Genomic DNA, 22,637 nt, shown 5'->3' with positions numbered 1-22,637 from the left:
TCCGGCATACACCGAGGGAAAATCCTAGGAATGCAAAATAATGCTTCGGTAAAGATTGAAGCTTCCAGCCACACAAATTAAACCTGCTTGTTGAATGCAGTCCTTTCTCATTTTTTGAATTTTACTCTTTTATTCTGTAGTCCTTTTCCTGGTGCTGCTGTTACCCATGTGCTTGGGGCCTGCCGCAGCCCTGTCCTCGCAGCACTGGGTTATTTTCAATGTCGGTCCTGTCTGCACGCCGAGCTGCATGACTTTCTGAACAGCTGCACAGTGTCTGGTTTCGCATGTGGAACGTTCTCTGCGGTTCCTCGGCAAACTGTAGCAGTAAATCTGCAGCATTTGTAGGAAGGTCCTGAGCCGGGGCTCCGTGGCGCTCGCCGCAGCCTCGCCACCGAATCAGAGCCAAACTTGCCGCATGTGTGCTGATGGCGAAGCATCTTGCGGCTGCACTGCACACCCCTCCGTGGGAGGCTATTTCTACACCAAAGCGTCTCCTTTCCCTCTTTGCTGTCGCTTTTGCAGCACTGCTTCCTCTGCCTCTCCTTGCAGAAGGTGTTTTCCGTGACTGTAGGCCTCTCCTGCCTTCCCTCTCTCCTTTTTTCTGCCTCTCTTTCATCGTGGTATTCCCTCCCTCGCTCTCTAACAGTGCCCCCCCCGCTCCTGACAGGTTGACTCCCTGTCTTCACACCGCACTGCTTCGTTCCGCTCGGGGGAGTAATTAGGAGGCTGGAGGAGGACGATGCCATCCAAATGTTTTTTTTGTTTCTTGCGAGAATCGATACGTTTTATTATGGCAGCCAAAGTTTACCTCTGGGTTTTAGGTCAGTGTGTCACCGTGCCATTCCGGTGAGGCCGGTCCGTCGTGACGGCGCCTCGCTAAGTGTTTCCCGTCACGGAGGAGCCGGAAAGGTCTTTCTGACTGAAGGAGGGTTTAGCAGATCAAACAGAGTCATAAAGTCCAAAATGATCCTGAAAAGGACCTCTCATTTTACATGTCCTCATTCATGTCCTGCAATCAGAGTAAGTGTTTTGAGCTCCTAAATTCTGATCCAGATTCTCCCTGACATTACAAAGGAATTCTAGATGATCTATGATAATGTCGACGTCTGTCTGACCACCCAAAATGAGGAGGCCAGCCGCTGGCTCTCTAGTGCGGATGACCAGCCGTTTCGTTACACTGTAGACGACAGATCAGGGAGCCTGTGTCCTTATCCTTATCTTGTAGCTATCTGCAGATGCAGTTGGTACTCAGACATGATGCTTTGGTTCTGGGAGTCATCTGTAGGCTTCTTTGGAGAATTAAATAAAGACTCAACCTGCAAGGACCGTGCTTGGGAAGCGTAGATCGACTGCCGACTTTGATCATTAGTGCCCGGAGTGGATTAGCATCGAATGCAGTCACTCACAAACAGGGGCACGTAACCCCAAGCATAGCCGTGTCACACTGTCAGGGTTAGATGTCCTGACTCTCACCAGCAAAGCACATTTTCCGTATTTTGACGAATAGGCGGAGCAGCCAGAAAGGACAGTGTTGTGATTGGGTGTTGGAGAGGAATTATATGAAGTCATGTTGTAGATTTCGGCTTTAGGTCTGGCTACTCAATGGGGGCACCAGATCTCTTCCCTGGTATCGGTCACCAAATAGGTAGCAGAAATAGAAAGACAGTGACTTAACTCCTTCCTGCAGTGCTCTTAAGACAGTTTGCTTTGGCAAACTAGCAGCTAGCATGCTAATGAGAGCGGCTGCAGACCCAGAGAAGCTATAGGCCCAGCAAGGCTGCAGGACCAGAGAGGCTACTGGACCAGAGAGGCTGTAGGACCAGAGAGGCTGCAGGACCAGAGAGGCTACAGGACCAGAGAGGCTACAGGACCAGAGAAGCTGTAGGACCAGAGAGGCTGTAGGACCAGAGAGGCTACAGGACCAGAGAGGCTGTAGGACCAGAGAGGCTACAGGACCAGAGAGGCTGCAGGACCAGAGAGGCTACAGGACCAGAGAGGCTGCAGGACCAGAGAGGCTGTAGGACCAGAGAGGCTGTAGGACCAGAGAGGCTACAGGACCAGAGAGGCTGTAGGACCAGAGAGGCTACAGGACCAGAGAGGCTACAGGACCAGAGAGGCTGTAGGACCAGAGAGGCTACAGGACCAGAGAGGCTGTAGGACCAGAGAGGCTACAGGACCAGAGAGGCTACAGGACCAGAGAAGCTGTAGGACCAGATAAGCTATTGGCTCAGCACATTGTCACTTCCACGTCAGACAAGGCTCTTATTGTCACTTGGAAACCAGAGTACAAATAATAAAAAAAAAAAATGATACAGTGTAAGTAGGGATGCAAATTATCGAGTAATTCATTAATCAATAGTTGTTTCATCTTATTGATCGATGATCGATTAATTGCTAAGCGGCAATTTTTCTATTTACTTCAAAATACTTCCACATATTGTGCATTTGGCGTCGTTGTCGTCATTGACCAACTTGAAGTGGCTCCATACTGCACTCCGTTTTGCCCTCTTCATCCTCTGTGTACCGTTTCTCTTTTATCTGTTGTTTTATCTGTTGTTTGCTTGTGTTCCCGCGTGTGCGTCAAGTACGTCTGGCGTCAAGTGCGTCCCACGAGGACTGGCAAGGAATTATGGGTTCAAAATACAATTAATTGCAATTAATTAATTTTAATCGAGTAATTTCTTATCGACAATTAATTGATAATCGATTAATTGCTTACATCCCTAAGTGTAAGAGAAGAATTCTCCATCTTTGATTCTTGCAGTGAAGAAACTCTCTGAAGGCATCCTCTGTCATGTCACTTTCAGCAGCTGTGATTTTTGAAAAGAGTCGTTACCATTTTCATTAGTCGATCTGATTCCTGTCCCATGCAGTAACACATTTACTGCGTAATTGTCTCTACTCAGGCTACTACACTCGTGACCCAGACCCAGGTGAGCAGTGGAAGATGGATGGGTGGATGGATGGATAGATGGATGGATGGATGGATGGATGGAGGAAGACAGGAGCCAGAGTGGAACACCATGCATCCCATTTCAGGAGACTGTTTTGTGGTCTGTTTTTTGGAGCCGTGAGACAGCAGTGCTACCTAGTGAACCATATTGTAAATATACCACAGCGATTAAAAATGCCAGCGCTGAAGTAAAAAAAAGAGTGATGTGAAGAAATGCTAGGAGTTGAGGAAGATAGGAGACACAGGTGGAGATCAGCAGTGGAGAGATGGGGGGAAGAGAGGCGTGGAAAGAAGGCAGACCCTCCCAGCGCTGAATTAGGGGATCAGCGGGGTAGGCTGGGCGGTGCAGGCCGTGGGGTGAGTCTCCTAACAAGCTGAGTGTTCAAAGGCTTTTTAGTGCTCTGGAGAACATGAAAAGCTCGTTTAAAAATGTAAAAGGCCGGTGTGCGCCTGGGCCGTGCCTCTCAATGGCGCCCTGACTCCCAGACTCTGGCTTTTTAAATTAATGAAGATGTTTATGGCAGCTAATGGAATTCCTATAGACAGTGACATTAATTATTGCTGTTTTGCTAAGCTATCACTGCCTTTTTATGTCTGTGAAGGTATGGCGTATTGTAACTGGTAATTATGGTAACTGCTTCATTCGAAGTTTAACCTTTTTTGGGTGTCAGCTCAGCGGGATGAGGATTGGTTGTTTGTTTTAGCAAACAGAATGTGTGTTGTTTGTCAAACTTGGTGAATAGTCAGAGCGTCTCGTGGCTGATTAATATGTGTGGCATTTTTAGAGATATAAAGCTGGTATGGAGGGAACATTGGCCAGTAGAAATGTAATTACTGACATGATGCACTGGGGAGATCACTGAACATGGCACGGAGATGCAGTCACCAAGCACTGGCAGTCCGCTCTCGAATTTCCTTTTAGCAAATGATGAACTTACATGCACACCCAATGGGTGACATCTGGAAGAATACTACCATAGCTTAGCAGTGCTCTCAAAAGGTCAATGTGGAAATCACAACCTCACAGTGACCTAAACGCCAGTCGCTCAGCTTCCCCTGCACAAGCGTAGTGAAAAACACGCTTAGCATGAAAGGTAAGACTTCACAATGTCAATATGTATCAGAAGGCTTGGCTTCCCTGGGCATGGCAGATCAGGCATGGTTATGGGCAGACACCCGAATGACTGAGGAGGTCCTGACTGATTGCTGTCACTGGCGTTAGTAACAACTTACACCCCCGTCTCCCCTTAGATGGATCTCAACGGCAAACGACATCTCTTTTGGCCTTTCCAAACTCCTGCCAGGTCTATTAGTATTTCCACATGACAAAGCCATTCTCCCATCGTGTCCCGATGACACGATCAAGGCATTGGCTGCACAGGGTACAGGTCTATATGCAACAGGCTGCTGAAGGCACTGTGTGACTCAGCAGGTTAGGACAATGTGCCTGTGATCAGGAGGCAGCTGCTTCAGGGTCAACAGAGTGATGTCACCTTTGGGGCCCTGAGCAAGGCCCTTAATCCGCAATTGTGTCTGTCTGACTCTGCTTACTAAAAAAGTACATTGTTTTACATAATAATGTCGGCTAAATAAATAAAATGCAAAAATGTAAATATGCCATGGATGAGTGTGAGGTAACAGGAAAGAGTGTAGCCGGCATGGACAGGACAGAGACAGAGCTTGGTTTGCGCCTTTGTAGGGTTGGACGGGACACGGACAGGAGCGTAACAGAGTGCTGTTCGTGTGAGTGTGTAGCGTTGGAAGGGACACGGACAGGACCGTAACAGAGTGCTGTTCGTGTGAGTGTGTAGCGTTGGAAGGGACACGGACAGGACCGTAACAGAGTGCTGTTCGTGTGAGTGTGTAGCGTTGGACGGGACACGGACAGGACCGTAACAGAGTGCTGTTCGTGTGAGTGTGTAGCGTTGGACGGGACACGGACAGGAGCGTAACAGAGTGCTGTTTGTATGAGTGTGTAGCGTTGGATGGGAGGCACAGATTTGTCACCAGCCTGTTGTAAGTAGCAGTTCTGTCATTGCAGAGCATAATTAGCAGTGTTACACTGGGGGGTTATACCCAGAGACAACACAAAGCTATTAATTTCTGCATGTGATGCGTGCTGCATAGCGATTAATTTCTGCTGATAAGTTCAATGGGAAATCTTGAAACCTACGCTGCTCCTATAAATCGAGACTCCAAGAGCCTCTGACGGCTGCTCATGTAGATTTCACAGGCATTTCGAAAATGGCTGTTTCCAATTGACGGGCATGAGAATGTTCTCGCAAGTTCATGTCCTCTCAATGACCTGCCCTGTCGCCGTGATCACCTCGCCACCACACACGAAAGCCCTGGGCTGTATTTTTAGACTTCCCGAAAGCTAACAGGACGTCCTGTTGCCCTATATATATTTTTTTTCTTTATTGTAGCTCGCAGTGACACAATGCTAACACATCGCTTTGGTAAATCAGGTTCGATGAAACGGAGTGAAAGTATGAAAGCAGGGCCGCCTTCGATGCACCTTTGTAAATTTAGACGGTAGTGCGGCATTGAATCCGAGTCAGCTGAAGGCATGGAAAGACTCTGCCAGCCTGGCATTCAGATTGGGCCTGTGGGTTTCACATTACCCTGCAGCTAATAGGACAAATAAATAAATAAGCACGGCCGTCTCACCTCCTCCGACGGTGGGGGATTTTTTTCCGCTCTTTACGGAAGGTCTCAGTGTAACATCAGCACCGCGTGTGCGGGCTTGATATTCCTCTAGCACAGTGCATGAGCTTTTAAGGTCAGTGCCTTCAGAGTCATTCTGTCTCTCATGGTGCGTCCTGTGAGACACGAATGAGCTGCACGCTTGTGGGGGTAACAGGCAGAACTCAGTGGGGAGGAAAGGGGATAAATCACTTCTGTTCTGGGTGTTTTGGTTATGCTGCTGGAGCACCATTGCTTTCTGTGTGATTAAACAGTATGCAAGTGTGAACTTCACCGCGAAAAGAAACAGGATCGTCCGTGTTTACATGTAGAGCAGCTATATTTTTTGGAGGTTACGTTGTATTGTGCACTTCCCATGTAGGAATATGCATGTATTATTATGCCCAGAAGAAGCTGGAAGTGTGAGAGCTGCCCTAGCGGAATACAAAGATCGATCTCTCCTTATCTGTTCTCAGAGGTCATTGTTCTTGATCGACTCTTTGACGGATCTGTAAATATCCTACTTTACTTGCTTCTTGTTTATGGTTTTCTTGCCATGTGACAGGAAAACATTTCCCTCAGGACCAGCTTCCCAGTGCCTTGACATTCCAGTGTTGGGGACCCTTGCACATCTTTTGGATGCAAGTGCAGTGAGAGGGGGCTTGCAGGTGCTCCCCTGGGAGACCCCCACCCCCCCTCAACTCGGGCGTCTCCGAGTGCAGGTGAACACATCTGTTCTGCATTTGGAGTTGAAAAGGGCAAGCGGGTAATGAATGCGCCCCGCACTGGGCGATAAGGCCCGCCGGGTGCCGCGGAGCCAGCCTGCTTGGGCCGTGGCGTGATAAGGCCTGCTCGATACAGAGCGAGCACATTAATTGATGGAATTTGTTTTTTTTGTGACTGACAAAGGTCGTTTGGCTGCAGGTGCCCCCGTCCCCATACTCAGGGTTTGATTCGCTCTGCATGGAGCGGCTGCTCCTGCTTTGTTCGGTATCAAGACATGGAATCGCTGAATCATTCGCTCCCTGACCTTTTTAATTGTGGTTTTCTGAAAAGCCCACATGAACTATGACACACCTTTAAGACATGACTGATCTCAAGATCAAAGAGCCAGTTAGGATGTGAGGAGGCGAGATGTTCCTGTCTGCCGATGTGTATGCTGCCCCTGTGCTGCATCTGCAGGCCAGGACCCTGCCAGGAACACGACACTTCCTGTAAACCCTAACTCACCTACGAACTGGCTGCTGTCAAACCAGTGTTTCAGGGAAGTGTGTGTACTGCTTCAATGCAGTATCCATCCATTCACCCATCCATCCATCCATCCATCCATACATCTATCCATACATCCTTACATGTATATATATTCTTGTCTCCATCTTCGACATCTGACTCACGACCGATCTGCTGTTGCCTTTAATTAGCATAGGTCCTCCTTAGATGAGTTTGGAACACAATACACTGGTACCAGTCACCCTGGATGGTGAATCTACCCAGCAGGTCACTCCTTCATGTTCTGTGACATTTAGGCAGTGTTTAGGGCGAGGCTCTGAGTATTTACCCGTCCCAAACGGCTGTCACTGTCTTATGCAGCGTAGCGCTCCCTGACAACGTGTTTGATCTCCTGCCAGGGCCATTTGTGACGCCAATGGAGAAGATGACAAAGAACAGTCCCTGGTCTAAATTTCTTTCTAAAAACCCACCTCCCCCTAAATGTCGCTTGTGTGTGTGTGTGTGTGTGTGTGTGTGTGTGTGTGTGTGCGTGTTGATTATTTTTATATTACATTGTGGGGACCACATGTACCCCACAATGTGATAAAAACCTGATATTTTGACTGTGGGGGCCATTTTCCAGGTCCCTACAAAGATCTGTCAATGCCTAAAGTCTCGTATTTTGCTGGGTTACTTATGGTTAAGGTTAGGGCTGGGTAGGGGTTAAGGCCTCATGTTGGGATTAGAGTTTTCCCCATAGAAATGAATGGAGAGTCCCCACAAAGATATTAAAGTCAAAGTCAAAGTGAACTTTATTGTCATCTCAACGATATACAAGTATATAGAAAGATGAAACGGCAACACTCAGGGACCACAGTGTAAACATAAATTTAGTGTAATAAAAAACAAAACAAGACAATATGCAAAAGACATACAGGACATACAGTGCAATTTAAGTATACGTTGTGCAATATTGGTAATGTGCAGTATTGTTAAAACCATATGAAATATATGTTAAGTGTATAGTATAATCAGATGTAGCAAGTTAGACCTGAATTCACCAACATGTACATTGTAGCAGCATGAGTTCACAATGCAAAACAGTGATAATAGCATAAACATTTTGATACATGATTTATGCGCACACGTGTGCATAAACAAATTATTATATATTGATGCAAGGTGTCGGTTAAGTATTCCCCGTTGCTGTCCACACGCTCATGTGCCGAACGAATAATTTGTTTACGATATATTAAAAAAACTTACTAAACAGCCATATCCAGAGGAGCAGCAGCAGCAGCGTAGATGCTGAGCCGCGTGAGGGTGAGAGTCGCCATGCGGGTGGGTGGGCGGCCGGCCGGCTGGCCTGGCGCTGACAGAGTCATTTCCCCAGCTCCACGGAGCCCCTTATCTGTGGGGAGCACCTGGCCGCATGCCCTCTCTCCAGCACAGGAGCGGGGGGAGAGCAGGGGGGCTCTCGGCTCACTGTCCATGCCCCACGCCTCCTGCCACGGCCCGGCTCTCCTCCAACCCCCGTGCTTCCCGATCCAGCCTGGCAGTCGTCCGTCCCCTGCACCTCCCGACCCGACTGGGCTCTCCTCAATCCCCTGGGTCTGCAGACCTGACTGGGATCTCCTGCATTACCGTGTCTCCTGTCCAGCCCAGCCGAGCTCTCCTCCAGTCCTGCACCTCCCATCCAACCCGGCAAGGCTCTCCTCCATGCCCATACCCCGCACCTCCTGCCCCACCAGGCTTTCCTCCATCCCTGCACATCCTATCGTAGCCCGTATCCTCCATTCTCCATGCCTCCCAGAGCCGGCTGAGGCGCTGCACCTCCCCACGTGCCCCATCTTGGAAGGAGGCCAGCTGGCTCACGGATACACGGCCCGGTGATAAATACCCTGCCGCTATATTTGTCAATTGGTTTGTTTTTATAAATGTGAGCGCCGCTGAAAGGACTTTCTGAAGGAGAAAAATAAAAAGCGAATTCCTGGCGCCAGAGCGCGGGCCGGAACACTGGAGCCCAGGGGCTCAGGGCCGGAAGCTGAACCTGATGATGAAAAAATGAAGGGGTCGGTTTCCATCCAAAGGAGCAGGAGAAGAATAGCATGAAGCTCCTGATGTATCATGGCATTACATGAGGGAGCTGGGAAGCCTTTGGAAGGTGGGGCTGTGGTTCGGTGCCGGGCTCTGTAGCAACCTCACACCCCCGGATGGGCTTCACACAGTCTTTACCTTGTTTTTACTTGGTTTTTGGGTCTAATTTTCCCCACTTTGTTGGTGTGTGTGGATTAGGTTTATATTACATTGTGGGGACCAAAAAACCTGTTTTTTTTTTACATTGTGGAACCATTTTATACAATCAAAAACTAAATGAAAAAACTAAAAATGCCAAAAGTCTGGTATTTTGTTGGGTTAGTTATGGTTAAGGTTAGAGCTGGGTTGGGGTTATGGTCATCATGTTGGGATTAGAGTTTTCCCCATAGAAATGAATGGAGAGTCCCCAAGAGATATAATCACAAACCTATGTGTGTGTGTGTGTGTGTGTCTGTGTCTGTGTGTGTGTACGTGCACCCGGAGGGGCTGGCATCCTGTCTAGGGCGGTTTCACACTCCATACAAAGCATTTTCACTTTGTGATTAATTGCTGTATTGTAAGAACAAACTTCCTTCTGAAAAGGGGCCCCACTGAACAATTACAGCGCACTGATTAGAGCCTGTATTGGGGGTGGTGGCTCTAATTGGCCCCTGATTTCCCAGTAAGTGCCGCACTGTTGCTGGCCACTAATGCGCGTCACCCTCTCAGTCACAGTGACGGCGTCCGGACGCGGATCTCTTGTCTTGGCATCTTCTCAATTATGCTGATGCCCGTCAACCAATTAAAATGTGCCTTGGCATCTCCCCCGCTACACCTCCCACACCCATCCTCTGGTCACTTGGTCTGGCATGGGTGGGGGGGAGTTAGGTAAAGCAGACTCTCAATGGAGCTGTGGGCATGTCCCTCACTGCCCACTGTGGTTCCTATAGAAAGTCACTCAGTTTAGCGATTCATCTCCGAGGAAGATGGCCGTGTGACTCTTACATGGGGCGTGTCCACCTTGCGAAAATGTCGCAAGAATTCATCTCTATTTACACAAAAATGTGTAACGACAAAAAGGTACGTTGAGTAACTTGTTGAGTTACTAAGTGGTAGCTACAAGTAAAACCAATTAAAAATGACCAGAAATAACATAGCCTGGAGATTAAGAAGTCATTTTTCTCTTAAACGTCCCTGGAGATACGGCCTCTCCGTGGATTAGTTAAGTGTTTCAGAAATTAGGGGGTAGCTGATTAGAATTATTATTTTTTTAATCATTACATTTTTGTGTTTCTAGTTTATATCGGGCTAAATGTGTCACAGGAGCTGGAAAGTTCGTTAAAATAACTTAATGTGTGAAGTCGCCATTTCCAGTGACTTTGCAGGGCCCGTCACACGCCGGTCTTTTTGGACCAAACCGAACACTTTTAGTTCTCATCCCTGGAACAAAACGGGGAGGTAGCCCCTGTTGTTACGTTTTGGAGAGTTTAAAGTTGGGGTGTGAGGGGTATTGGGGGAGGGAGGGATGTGTGTGCACTTTTATTTTGAAGTGGATTTGGATGAATGAGCCTGTAGCTGGTTTTAAAATAAAAACCTCTTTTTGTAACCATTGCACTGTTCTGTTGATGCATAATGTCAGTGGTCCTCAGTGAGTGGCAGGCCAGACCCAGCTGGTACCCCTGGTGAGAGAGGGGGGCATGTATGAGAAACATAAAGATACATTCAAGAGCACCCCCCCCCCCTCCCCTCCCTGCCAGGCTTTGGGTATGAAGGACGTCTTTTCCATACGTTTCCTTGTATATGTGACTGTTTGCCATCAGTGTTCTATGCAAATTATTTCAGCACTAGCTGGTTGCAGGATCAGGCAGCCATGATGCTGAGGTGAATCGCTCACCTGGTAAGAGTGGGCATGCTGGGAAACTGCTTTTAAGGCCATAATGCTTTGTCTGTTTGAAGCACTAAACACTCGTGCATGTTTCCATATAGGCCTGTGTAGGTGCTTTGGCATATTTGCATGCAGGGATATATGTTATGAAACATCATAGTAATGTTATGCTCCTACTTAAAATCCATGGCGGTTTGTTTATGGTAGAAAGAAAAGGAAATGAAAAATATAAAGGAAATAGCTGACTGGGTGGCATGGTGGCTCAGTGAGTAGGTCTGTGGCTGCACACCTTGAGTGCCATGGGTTTGAATCTGACCTCTGCTCTACATGTTTGTGGTTTGCATGGGTCTACTCCAGGTACCTTGGGATGGCCTTGGATGGCCTGGCATCCTGTGTAAGGTGTTACCCTGCCTACTGTGTGTCTGGGGTAAGCTGGGAGCCCCCATGACCCTGACTGCTGTGAGGAGGGGTGGGTGGAAAATATAAAACCTAGTAAATAGAGGAATTGTGATTATTAGTCCCACAAAGGGTTAGTGGCCCATTTGGGATTATTTCCTGCTTTGCACCCGTAGCTTCTGGGCCCCCCCCCCACTGGCCTCTACATGCTGTGTCCTTGTGTGGGACTGTGGGCCAGGAGGCCCCGCCCCCCTTTGTCTGTGTAGACTGAGCAGTGAATGAGGATAAGTGAGCAGCAGCAGTCAATGAATCAAGTGGCAGGAAGAGCCAGCCGGGGGGCTGGGGAGGGATCGATGTCCCCCCAGGACTGGCGTGCATTAGGAAGTTCCCTGGCTGGGGGGGGTGGCATGGGTTAAATGGATTGCTCCCATTAGCACGCTGAGAGCACAGCTCCATTATGCGAAGGAGACTGTAACTTTGACTGTGACGGCACAGAGGCCGGCCGCGTCTCACGGGGGGGGGGGGGTGACAGTGCCATTTATGATAATCACTTGCTGTCAGCAGTGAGGAACCCACCATCGCCACCTACACACTGCCACGAGACTCACACATCATTTCACCCCTGTCAGTTAAATGGCGGCTTGCCCCCCCCATGTGTTTACTGCCATCTCCCCTTGCTGACGCTCTCTGTACTCAAAGCGTGGTCATCCCCACAGCCTGAAATGTGAAGGGAACATTGTATTTCAGCTCAGCCTTCCACTCCTGTCTTCCATTAACGCCTGGACGGCTTCCGGAAACCTCTGCATAGAGGCAGTGCATCAGCGTGTAAATCCTTGCTCCTCATGTGCAGTCTGTCACATGAAATATTACTGCTGTGGTTATCGGGCTTCCTGGGAACTGCTAGTAAGTGTCGTCTCACAACATCTCCGCAGGCCGGCCATGTGAAGAGGCCGTTCACTCGGTTTACTGTGTTTGTTTTCCAGGATTTTTTTCACGCCGAGTAGGCAGTAAGTAGAGTAGGGCCATTAATATATTTTTACCAATGCATCCTTCTCAATAACAAGAATAATGGGACTTTATGGCTAGATAATTCCATGAACAGAGACCCTGGTGTGGCTGGCCCAGTGTTTCTCCTGCAGGCAGAAGCACGTGTTGATGATCTGAAAGGCTTTCTCCATAAACGCACAGAAAACGGCAAGCAAAAACTTTCAGGGAACACAAACTTCTGTCCTGTGATTAAACATGACCAATGTAATGCAGATTGCTTTTTGAATTGTTTAGAATATATCAAAGTGAAAATTAGAGCATAAAGTATGTCATGTGTAGAGTTTATTTTCATAACAAATCCATTCTACTGTGTGGACAAACTGCATCTATATAGCATATACAAGATTGTATTTAACATGTAATAAAATGATATACTCAAGTGCTTTTATTATATCCACATAAATATTTCATACACATTTCATGCAGTGATGTTGCCCATGAGAATAAAGTCTGTCTTTTAGATTTAGCTGGAAAGTAACACCTGTTCAGTGATATACCCGTGATGGTGATTATATGCCATTGGACGTGTAGTCATCGTGTGGAATGTCGCAGACTCCTCCTATGACCTAGGTGGTGCTATCATAGAATCCCACTCTCTCAAGAGTAGATTCATCCTCCAGAGCAACCCCCAACCCCCCTGCCACCAAACAGCCTAGAGCTGGCAGCCGATTCTGAAGTTGCGGTGCCCCACTTGGTAACAGACCCGCCAATTGGTTTGAGGGCCTCTGCCACCACCAATCCTCGAGCTCTGAGTGACACGTGGGGGGTGAGGAGGGCGGCCAGGCCCCCACCCCCGTCTAGCAACAGGCCATTTATTCTGAGTGGACCTATATCACAGTTGACAGTAATGATTTCCTAGCAAGTAAATTTTTTGTTAAGATTAGTTTTCATATCTCTGAGTGACATTGACAGAATGGCTGTTGTGGTTGTGGGTGGGGGGGGGGGGCAAGGAGCCAGATGGTTGATAGGAGGGACTCGACACAGTGGGGGGACGCGAAGGAGGCTGGGGTGGGGTCCAGGAATGAGGCTAAGCGGGGAATAGGCTGCGAGCGGGGGCCAATTACTTCCCGGCGAGCCGTGTTATCGGGGAGGCGTGGTGAAAGTCCCAGTTTGCCACGGTGAAAATGTGCCGTGAATATTCCAGATCGCCTGTGCTGCTGCTGGCGTCTCGGGGTTACAAGGCGCCATCGGACAGCCAGGCCTTCCCGAATCTTACGAAGGGGACCCGTCTACCACTGTTCCGAATGAGGACGTGACAGACATGTCTTGTGTCACACTGCAGTTTCATTTTAAATTGAACTGCTGAAGGTAAGGCGCTGATGTGGAGGCAGCCGACGCTGTTGACCAATGGCTGCTGTGCGTCCCATGCTGTCTGAGCGCCGTGAGCTTTCCTCTGAGAGCTGGTGCCTTTTCATCACCTTCGCTTGCTTTTGGCCCTTGGGGCGACCTGTGAGGACCAGCCCAAACGCCACCCCAGGTTACAGCCGGCTAAGTGCGTCGGAGGTCAGAGATCAGACCAGAGGTCTTGTTTCGGCATAGTGGCTGCAGCTGTGTGTGTGTGTGTGTTCCTCTGCTGTTGTTGTTTTGCTGAGAAAATGGCAATTGTACCATCTCTTTTCCCTGGATGTTGCCTTGGATGGAAAAAAAAACCAGAAAAAATGAGCCCCGTTTGCGGCTGGCGATTAGCGAGCCCCGCGGAGAGCAGCCCGTGTGTTCCTGGCTTCCGGGGACACCCCCCATCTTTTTTCCAACCCATTCAGGTCACGGTTTGTTAGAGGGACGCGAGCTGCGGCTTGTGAGAAGTCAGCGGCAGACAGGCTGGCTCACCGGGGAAACCGGGACCCGGCGGGTGGGAGGAGGGGGGGGGCGGGCTCCTCTCAGTCCTGGGGGGTGCGGCGCCTTCAGTCCGCCGAGGTCAAGGCCGTGACAAGGTTGCACCCAAAAGGTGTGTGTAGCGCCTGCAGGTGGCGGGGAGCCACACGGGCGGCTCATTTGCAAGCCAGACCATATTTTTACATGAATATCCATGATGTAGCCCCTGTCCAGTGCTGTGCGCCCGGCCCGGCCCGGCCCGGCCTCGCCGCGACGCTGTGTTGCGGTGCCGGCTGCAGATGGCGCGGCAGCCCTGCCTTCTGTGCCGCATGACCTTGGCCCGGTGCGGATGGAGAGCAGCACCACTGGAGCATGCCCTAGCAGCCAAACAGATTTATGCCCTGGGATCTGGTGGATTGCTGTGGGCCTCGGTGTGCCGGGAGATTGCCGACCTTTTATTTATTTATTTTGCCAGTGCCATTTTTTAAGTGGCCACCGTTCAGGAAAAAGCTAACGTTTCTCTCTCTTCTTTTACAGGTATCTCGGTGACAAAGAAGACACACACGTGTAAGTATGAGCCGTCCAGCTTTCCAGAAGATTCCTGCCATTGTGCTTGTCGGTGAAAGTAGGTTGAAAGCGGCTGTGTGTCCGAGGGCTCGCTTGGTGTATCGTCGGGAATACACCGTCTGCCCCTCCGTAAGTGCAGGGCTGACTTGGGCAGCGTGAATTTACAAAATGGCTGTGCTGCGTGGACGGCATGCATCTGCCCGTCTGCAGTGCCCGGCAAGGCGGTCGGCTTCTCTTTCTGTCACGCTTCGGAAAAATCGTTTTTTGTCCTTTTGTTGCACAGATGAATGAAAGTGTGTACGAGTAGCAGTTAGCTTTTAGCAGCAAGGATATGCTGTTGAAATGTCCCTGCTGGCCTCATCGTCACCGTTGCCGTTAGCCCTGTGTACCGCGGAGCTGCTGGATCTTACACATTTCGTGATATTTCAAATAGCTCTTAATAGAAAATTATTTAACAGACACCATTTATGTGTCAGATAGATATTATTCCATTATACTTTTATTATAATTATAATTGAATGTGTAAAATATTAAATGATGTCAACATGTTTTTTTTTTTATTTTAGAAATATTCTCTTGACCAACAGGAATGCATGACAGCCATCAATCTGACTTTCTATTTTGTTAACCACCTTAAACACCTTAAATGTATCACATTAACATTTTTTCATGGCTGCCTTATTCAGCGATGTGAGGTTCATTAAAAGAGGCAGTGACATCCTCCTCTTCTGTTTCTGTTGAAAGTACCTTGTGTAAATTAAACGTGAATGGAGCACATGTGACGATGTTGAACAAAGCACAGAACTGTCTTTACAAAGTCCGCTAGAGACTCTCCCCTGCCTGCAGACTCTTGCGACAGGATGTGTTTTGTTTGTGTGCCTAGATGCTGTTGCCGATGCTTTTTATTGTAACGCAGTGGGTCACATTCCCGTCTCCTGCAGAACATTTGATACGGCGACAGCCTGTGTTTTTTTAACAGCAGATAAGTGAGTGTTTCGATACTTGTTGTTCAGAAGTGCACTGTCCCAGGACCAGACTGACTGAGCTGCTCCAGTTTGTCCGACACACGTCCGTGAGGCTGAATGTCCACGAGATGGGAGGTGGAGAACCTCGCAACATTTTTAAGATGCTCAGATAGTGCTTCAGGAGAAATTCACCCTAATGTCCAATTCAGAGAGCAGGTGGTACAGCACATAGATTCACTGTGACAAGCCGTGTAAGTGTACATGCACACATGTGACGTCTCACGTAGATGTGCTCCTGTATATTTGCAACATGATCTATATGCTCATGAATGGAGTTGAAATGCTCATATGGACTGCTGGTAGTGAGGTTACTAGGTAAGGTATGTAAGACCTCCCCCCACTCCCCCCAAAGTGATGGCACAGTTTTATGTGGCAGTGGGTATTAATTGACATCATGTTTTGGGATGTGACCATATCTTGTTTTATTGACAGACTGTCTGTGGGGTATTCTTCCTGGTGTCGTGATGGAGTGTCTAATCGTCGTTCTCTCCATCGTGTCACGATGATCCGCCGCGAGGTCGCAGGCGATTTTCTTCCAGGGACGGATTTCCATCCCGATCCGTTCTGAATTTCCATGTAGGAATTTCAAGAAGCCAATAAAAAATCTCAGTGCTGCTGCAGCTGCACTCATGGCCCCCAGCAGACAGATTTGTAGATGAATTGATTAGTATGGGGCTGCTTTATTTAGATAAAACGAGAGTATGCCCCCCCCCCCACAGACACACACACATACTTTGGGGGGGGGGGGGGGTCCCTTCTGTGGCCATAATCGGCCTACACAAAGGGTGACACTAGCAAAATCAAAGAGCAGGCTGTAGGAGTGCCCATTCAGAGCTGTGAAGAGTGATGCATTTTTAAAATCATAACCACAAGGAATGTAGCTAACCTTTTGAGCCCGTGATCTCATGCCCTGTTCAATTTTTCCTTTGTTCAGTCATACAGACGGGGTCTCATTCTCCTATCCAGGGGAGAACAGTATAGTCATATGTGCATTGCAACATGACCTGTAAATTAAAAATCCATTTTTTTAATTATTGTTAACTGGGGCTGCAGTTGCTAATTTCACTTTTCACCACATCTTGGCTCCGATGGCAAGGAAAAACTGCGTAAATTAGCCCTGGTTTGGCCTCATCTGTCCATGTTCGGCCTCATTTCTGGCAAAACAACCGTGAAAAAAAAAAGCGACAGAATGCCGTACATGTCGGGGGGGGGGGGGGCAAGACAGGTCAAACCACGATTTAAGTGGTGTAATTATCTCTGGAGGACCGCATCTGCCAAAATACATTCCAAAATAAAAAGAGAACTTAGTAACCAGCCACAGGGTAATAATTCTCGTAATTCATGAGGCGTGAGGACGGCACAGATTCCTGGCAAGCTCCCAGAACACAGTGGCTGCAGGCCGCGCAGGGTCTGTGCTGCCCCTCGCTAACCGTGCACGGTCCGAACTGCACTCCTACGCCAACCCCTTCTGGGATTGCAGAGAATTTGCGTGGGGGGCTATGCCGGGGTCCCACTGGCCCCGCGAAGGGGTAGGGAAACCCCCAGGCACCCCAGCGAGCCATGCCTCCCCGTCCTCCCCCCCGGCGTATATAAATCATCAACATGCCGCTGTGTAGCTGTGCTGTTCAGTGGAAGCTAATAGCAATGCAGCATTCCACATCGCCGTGGATACCGCCGTTTGTTCACAATGAAACACGCTGACCGTCATTCTGCGGCAGCATCCTTCAAAATCTCATTGAATGGCATGAGGTCATTTTGGGAATTTACACTTGTCAGTGATTTGATTCTTTTTTAAAATTATTATTTTAGTTGTTTTATGATTATTTGGTTTTACTATAATACAAACCCTTAACATCTGAACAGGCTATATTGCACTGTAGATTAACAGTGCAAATCAGATTAATGTAAATGTTTAAGCAGTAAAAATACTTCAATATCTTCTTCTTATAGGTATCTAAAAGATTCAGCTTTCACAGAGATAAATTAATTTTTGGTCTTTTTGAAATTTTGCTTAATTTGAATATTACACAGTGACAAAAACAGATAAACTGTAGTATTCCTGTAGCCCTTCATTTGCTAAGATCCTGCCTTGATGCTGTAGTACTTTGAGAACAAAATAGTTTTTATCAGGGTGAAAAGTGAAAAACAAATGCTTTTCGCTAATAAGAAACACGTCTCGCAATGCTAACTGATAAACTTGGAAGATATTATTTAGCTACGAAGGCAGGATACGGCCTTCTCTGTAGCAGAGCCAAGGCCCGGACCTCACGCAGAGAGAGATGTTTATGCGTCCTCTCTCTGCCGTGGCAGATGTGTTTACGTGATTGAACGCCACGCAGTGACTCTAATCTCTCATCAGTGAGCTGAAACAGCACTTTTGTTCCTGAAGATTTCTGCAAAGAGCACATGGCAAAGTGTGAAACCACGATAAAAACGGCCTCACTTCAGCTTCCTCACTGAGAGGTGTAACATGCACCTGATCGTTGTCTCTAGGTGATCTGTTCACACGCCTCCTTTTGTAATGAAACATAAAAAACATTCGCAAGTTACATATTATATATTTTTCCAAGAAATATATCAGTATCAGAAATTTTTACCAAGAAAGAAAAAAGCTTTTTTGATCATTTATTTGATGTATTTTTTTGGCATTTTACCAAAAGCTTGTAACGGTAACTCTTCACTGCAAACGGTGTGTGCGAGCTAATGAAGGCTCTTGCTTGAGCATAATGTCCTTTCTGTCACCTTACTAGTCCTACATAGATATCATTTTATGATAACCCTTAAATCCACTACCTGAGACATTCTTCAGTTAAACAGAGATAAAATGTTTGCTGCTGTTACAGTTTAAACATGGCATTCCTCCCCTCACGAATTGTGAGACTAATATAATCCTAATAAATGTTAGAATAGTGACAGTGCCAGGGATTCAAACCAAACATGCATTATCTTTTAAAAAAGATGCACTTGTTTACTCAGAAACAATGTTTGGAAACATTAATTAATAACACGTATTAACTAGCATTAACTAATAATAATAATAATAATAATAATAATAATAATAATGACAGTTCAGTATTATTTCCCCAATGTTCGGTTACTGATTATTATTTTTGGACAAGTTGTTAGGGTAATTTGCACTGTAACTTGCCACCTTATTGTTATTCATTTCAGCTTTCATTATAGTGGAAATTATTTATACACTGTGTTGCTGAACACCACACATAGAGGTAAATGGAAGCCATTGTCTCCGGCTGCGTTTGGTACAACATGAGAAAAAGGCACCTGCACAGAGCCATTTCCTCCACAGACATGCTGCCGCATTTGAAGGGTCTCGCTCCTGTTTTCTTGATGCTCGTCTTGGGAGCCGTATTGTTCCGTTGTAATATCCATTGGGCACATCGTCAGCTCTGGCTGAACATTTGACAGCCATCAGTAAAATTTCTCAAGATTACAGCACTACTGTCTACCATCCTGACAAGATACCATTTATTCTACTCGAAAATTTACTCCGAATGTCTAAAAAATAGCGGGTTTCACAGTCATTAGCAGCACCTTTACACAAAGTACCATACTGTAGCTTGAGAACACTACATGATTAAATACTTGATTAAGTTCTTTGCTGTATATAATAGTAATTACTATTTTTACTGAGCACATTGCAGTTTTTCATAATCTGGCGCTTCCGTATTCTGCCATATTCAATAGGCAGAACTGAAGCGTTAATAAAACCAGCAGTTTTTTCCACAACATTAACAGAGAGCAAATTCATTTTTAACACAAGGTAATGTGTCGTCCTGGTCTATTTGTCAGCTTCTGTGTGGTGCAGGAGATGCATCTCCCTGTATGTCGGTTATATCCCTTGAAATTGTTATGTTTGGTAAAATAGGTCAAAGTAATATCAAAAGTGAAAGACAGAAGGTAACGACAGAACATAACTGTGAAGGGACATCTGTTTACCATATTTTACATAAAACAGACCACGCAGTTTCGCAAACTTTTATTTCCCTCTGACAATTTGTCAGCCGCTGATTTTTCTGGGACGTTGTTTTTCCTGTCATTTGGTGAAGCTCTTGCTGCCTTTCCTGGATTCTCCAGAGTAAAAAGTGAACCTGGCGTTTGTTACTTCAGGATGCTCGTCTTAACAATCGCCGAAGTTTCGGGGTCGCAGCGAAGGGGGCCTCCCTTTGTGAATGCCTTCATCTGGCCCCCTTACCCCTTCACCACGGCTCTTGGACCAGCCCCTTCCCTTTGTGTTTCACCGGGCAGAGACGGGTCACCGTGCTGCCGTCACGCAAAGACACGATGTGCCGGGGAGCTCGCTGAAAGCTAGTTGCGGTGAGGGGGAGGCAGCGATAGCGGGGGCTCTCTCATCTAGTATGATGGCCTGGTTGGGGCACCTCCTCTCTCCTTACCCACTGTGCCTTCCTCAAAGCTGGGACAGGACGCCCGTGTCTGCTAATATGTTTGATTCAATTAGCTTGTCGAAAAATGGAGGTCAGAGCGGAGCCCCGGAAATGACTCACAGAGGGGTTTGGTTGGGGCGCGCCGCCGTGGAGCGTCCTTCCTCAGTTTCCTCCGCCTCCCCCCAGAAGCCCGATTTCATGCCATCTCTGGTCCAAGGTACTGGAGCAGAAGCCCACAAACGCACCTCATTGTGCTACAGCATGTACAGTCTAAGAATTTAATAATAACAGCAAAGGATCTGCACCATTTTAATCAATTTCAAGTAACATAATGCAATTTGGCTATAACAGCATTTCATAAACTGCAGAACCAATTTTTCTTGATGACTTTAATTTGAAGTAGGGCAGGTGTGCCGCCATGTGAAACCAGGTGGAATCAGGGGGCGCCGATTTGTGTTTAGCAGACGGCTTCCGGGACAAATAATTCCTGGGACTGGTGAGCCAGGCCAGTGGGCCTGGGTCTCCGAAGGTTAGGGCAAGCAGCGTAAGTGTGGCCGGAATGGGAGATGCCGAAACATGGTGATGTTTACCATCGCAGAAGCGCGGACAGAGAGACTGCAGGAAACAGCGCCTTACATCTTCTGCAGGTGATTCCATCTCTTCCACACGACTGCTGGGGAAGAAAGATGATTCCAGAATGATCGCTGGAGACGGGAGCTCTGCTGACAGACGGCTGGGTGACAGGCGACTATTATAGAGAGGAGAGCGGCCCCATGAAACAGACAGCGTGCTTTGTTAGGCGCGGTGACTCTGGGGAGACAGGCGGCGGCTGGGGCGTGGGCAGGCTGATTAACTGCCCCATAAATCAATTACCCCAAGCAGGAGGTGAGGCTGCGGAGATGCTGTTAGGACACAGAGGGCAGGAGTCTCCGCTGTAAGGGCACGGCACCGTGGAGACCTTAATCACTGATGGTGGAGTAGGAGAGGCCCCGCCCCCTTGCCTCAGCACTCTGATCCACTATGCCTTTGAGCTCGCGGACGCCGGTGCTTTTGAGGGTTGTGTTCTTCCCAAGCACCCGTGCGAGATTGGTCAGGTGATTCCTAGCACTTCCTGTTCATGGGCACAGGCATTGAGGCCACTGCTGCTGACACAGGACAAAACTCGCAAGCATCAAGATCGTGTGTCATGCATGTGAAATAAAGACCTGGACCATCTATAATGCGTGTCGCTTGTGTGAGAAACACCTTCATGATAATTAACACGCCACTAAATTGCCGCCCGGGATGATGAAGCGGCAGCAGCGCTAACGAGGCAGGGTTTGTCTGGGGTTATTCCATGTCCATTTCTCACCCGCCATTAGTCGTTAAATCTGTAGCCTAAATACTTCAAGATTTCAAATCGAACGGTTGGTATGAGGAAAAAAAGAGGCTGAATAAATGAGGGAATGAAGGGGCTTTCGGAGTCTTTGTTTAAATGAGCGGCTAGACTGGAAACCCAAACTAGTCCATAAAACACCAGGGTGATGTCAGCGCTTACGGACCCGGCCTCGTCATAAACCCTCTTTAAGGGTGACTGACACGAAAGCCCCCCTTTAAATGCTGCGATCATGTCGGATCTGTCATCACTGTTCATTACCATCACCACATGGGACAGGCAGAGTAGCCCAGGTTACACTTCACCCAGCTAGTTGTAGTCATCCAAGTGCTTCGCTTTTCCTAGTTGCTCCCCATACCCCCCACCCGCTGTGTTGTGGGATGAAATACCCATGACGCTATATGCTCCCTTTGCAGCATCAGATTCCCTGTTCGGGCTGCCATGCTAAACCTCTCTGGCTCCTGCTGATGGATTGACATATACCTGGGAAATCCAATGAACCTGTTATTTTGGTGTTAATTTAATCATGTATGTGATATGACCGTATAGTGTTTTTTAAAACCAATTTGAGTCCCGTTATTTTCAATGAACAACTGACAGGAGTTAGTGCTGGATTAATTAAGCAGTGGTTCTCTATGAAATCTGATATATTATGGTGCTGGGTGAGCAGTGCTGATCTATTGCTCATGTACTTTTGGGTTCTGTATGTGAGGATACAGGGAACCACACTGACTCTCCCAAACATGCCGGTGTACGCACACCATACTCCAAATGAGAGCACCCTTGATGTGGCCACTGTCTGCAGGCAACTACCAGTGCGGGGGCCTGTCATCATCAGTCCATCCCCTCGTGCGGTGGTCTCTCAGAGCACCCCCTCAGTGTCCGTCCATCCCCCCGCTGTAGGCGTCTCTCAGAGCACCTCCTCGTCATCAGTCCATCCCCTTATGCAGTGGTCTCTAAGAGCACCTCCTCATCGTCAGTCCATCCCCCCGCTTTGTTGGTCTCTCAGAGCACCTCATCATCATCAGTCCATCCCCTTATGCGGTAGTCTCAAAGAGCACCTCCTCGTCGTCAGTCCATCCCTCCGCTGTGTTGGTCTCTCAGAGCACCTCTTCATCATCAGTCCATCCCTTTGTGTGGTGGTCTGTCAGAGCACCTCCTCGTTGTCAGTGCATCCCCTCATGTGGTGGTCTCTCAGAACACC

At 47.9% G+C, this 22,637-nt stretch overlaps 1 protein-coding gene across 1 annotated transcript in view; it reads left to right on the top strand.

Moving 5' to 3' along the window:
• The window catches only part of LOC111846919 (nuclear receptor ROR-alpha A), a 175,675-nt gene that overhangs the window by 96,684 nt on the left and 56,354 nt on the right, over positions 1-22,637 (top strand). The window contains exon 2 of the mRNA XM_023817656.2: positions 14,601-14,630. Coding sequence (XP_023673424.1) covers positions 14,601-14,630 — 30 coding nt within the window. The remainder of the gene's footprint in view (positions 1-14,600; positions 14,631-22,637) is intronic.

Source organism: Paramormyrops kingsleyae, chromosome 11 (genome assembly GCF_048594095.1).
Source record: "Paramormyrops kingsleyae isolate MSU_618 chromosome 11, PKINGS_0.4, whole genome shotgun sequence".
Lineage (NCBI taxonomy): Eukaryota > Metazoa > Chordata > Actinopteri > Osteoglossiformes > Mormyridae > Paramormyrops > Paramormyrops kingsleyae.
The sequence above is the reverse complement of the archived record's forward strand: the minus strand, read 5'-3'. Positions and strand labels throughout refer to the sequence as shown.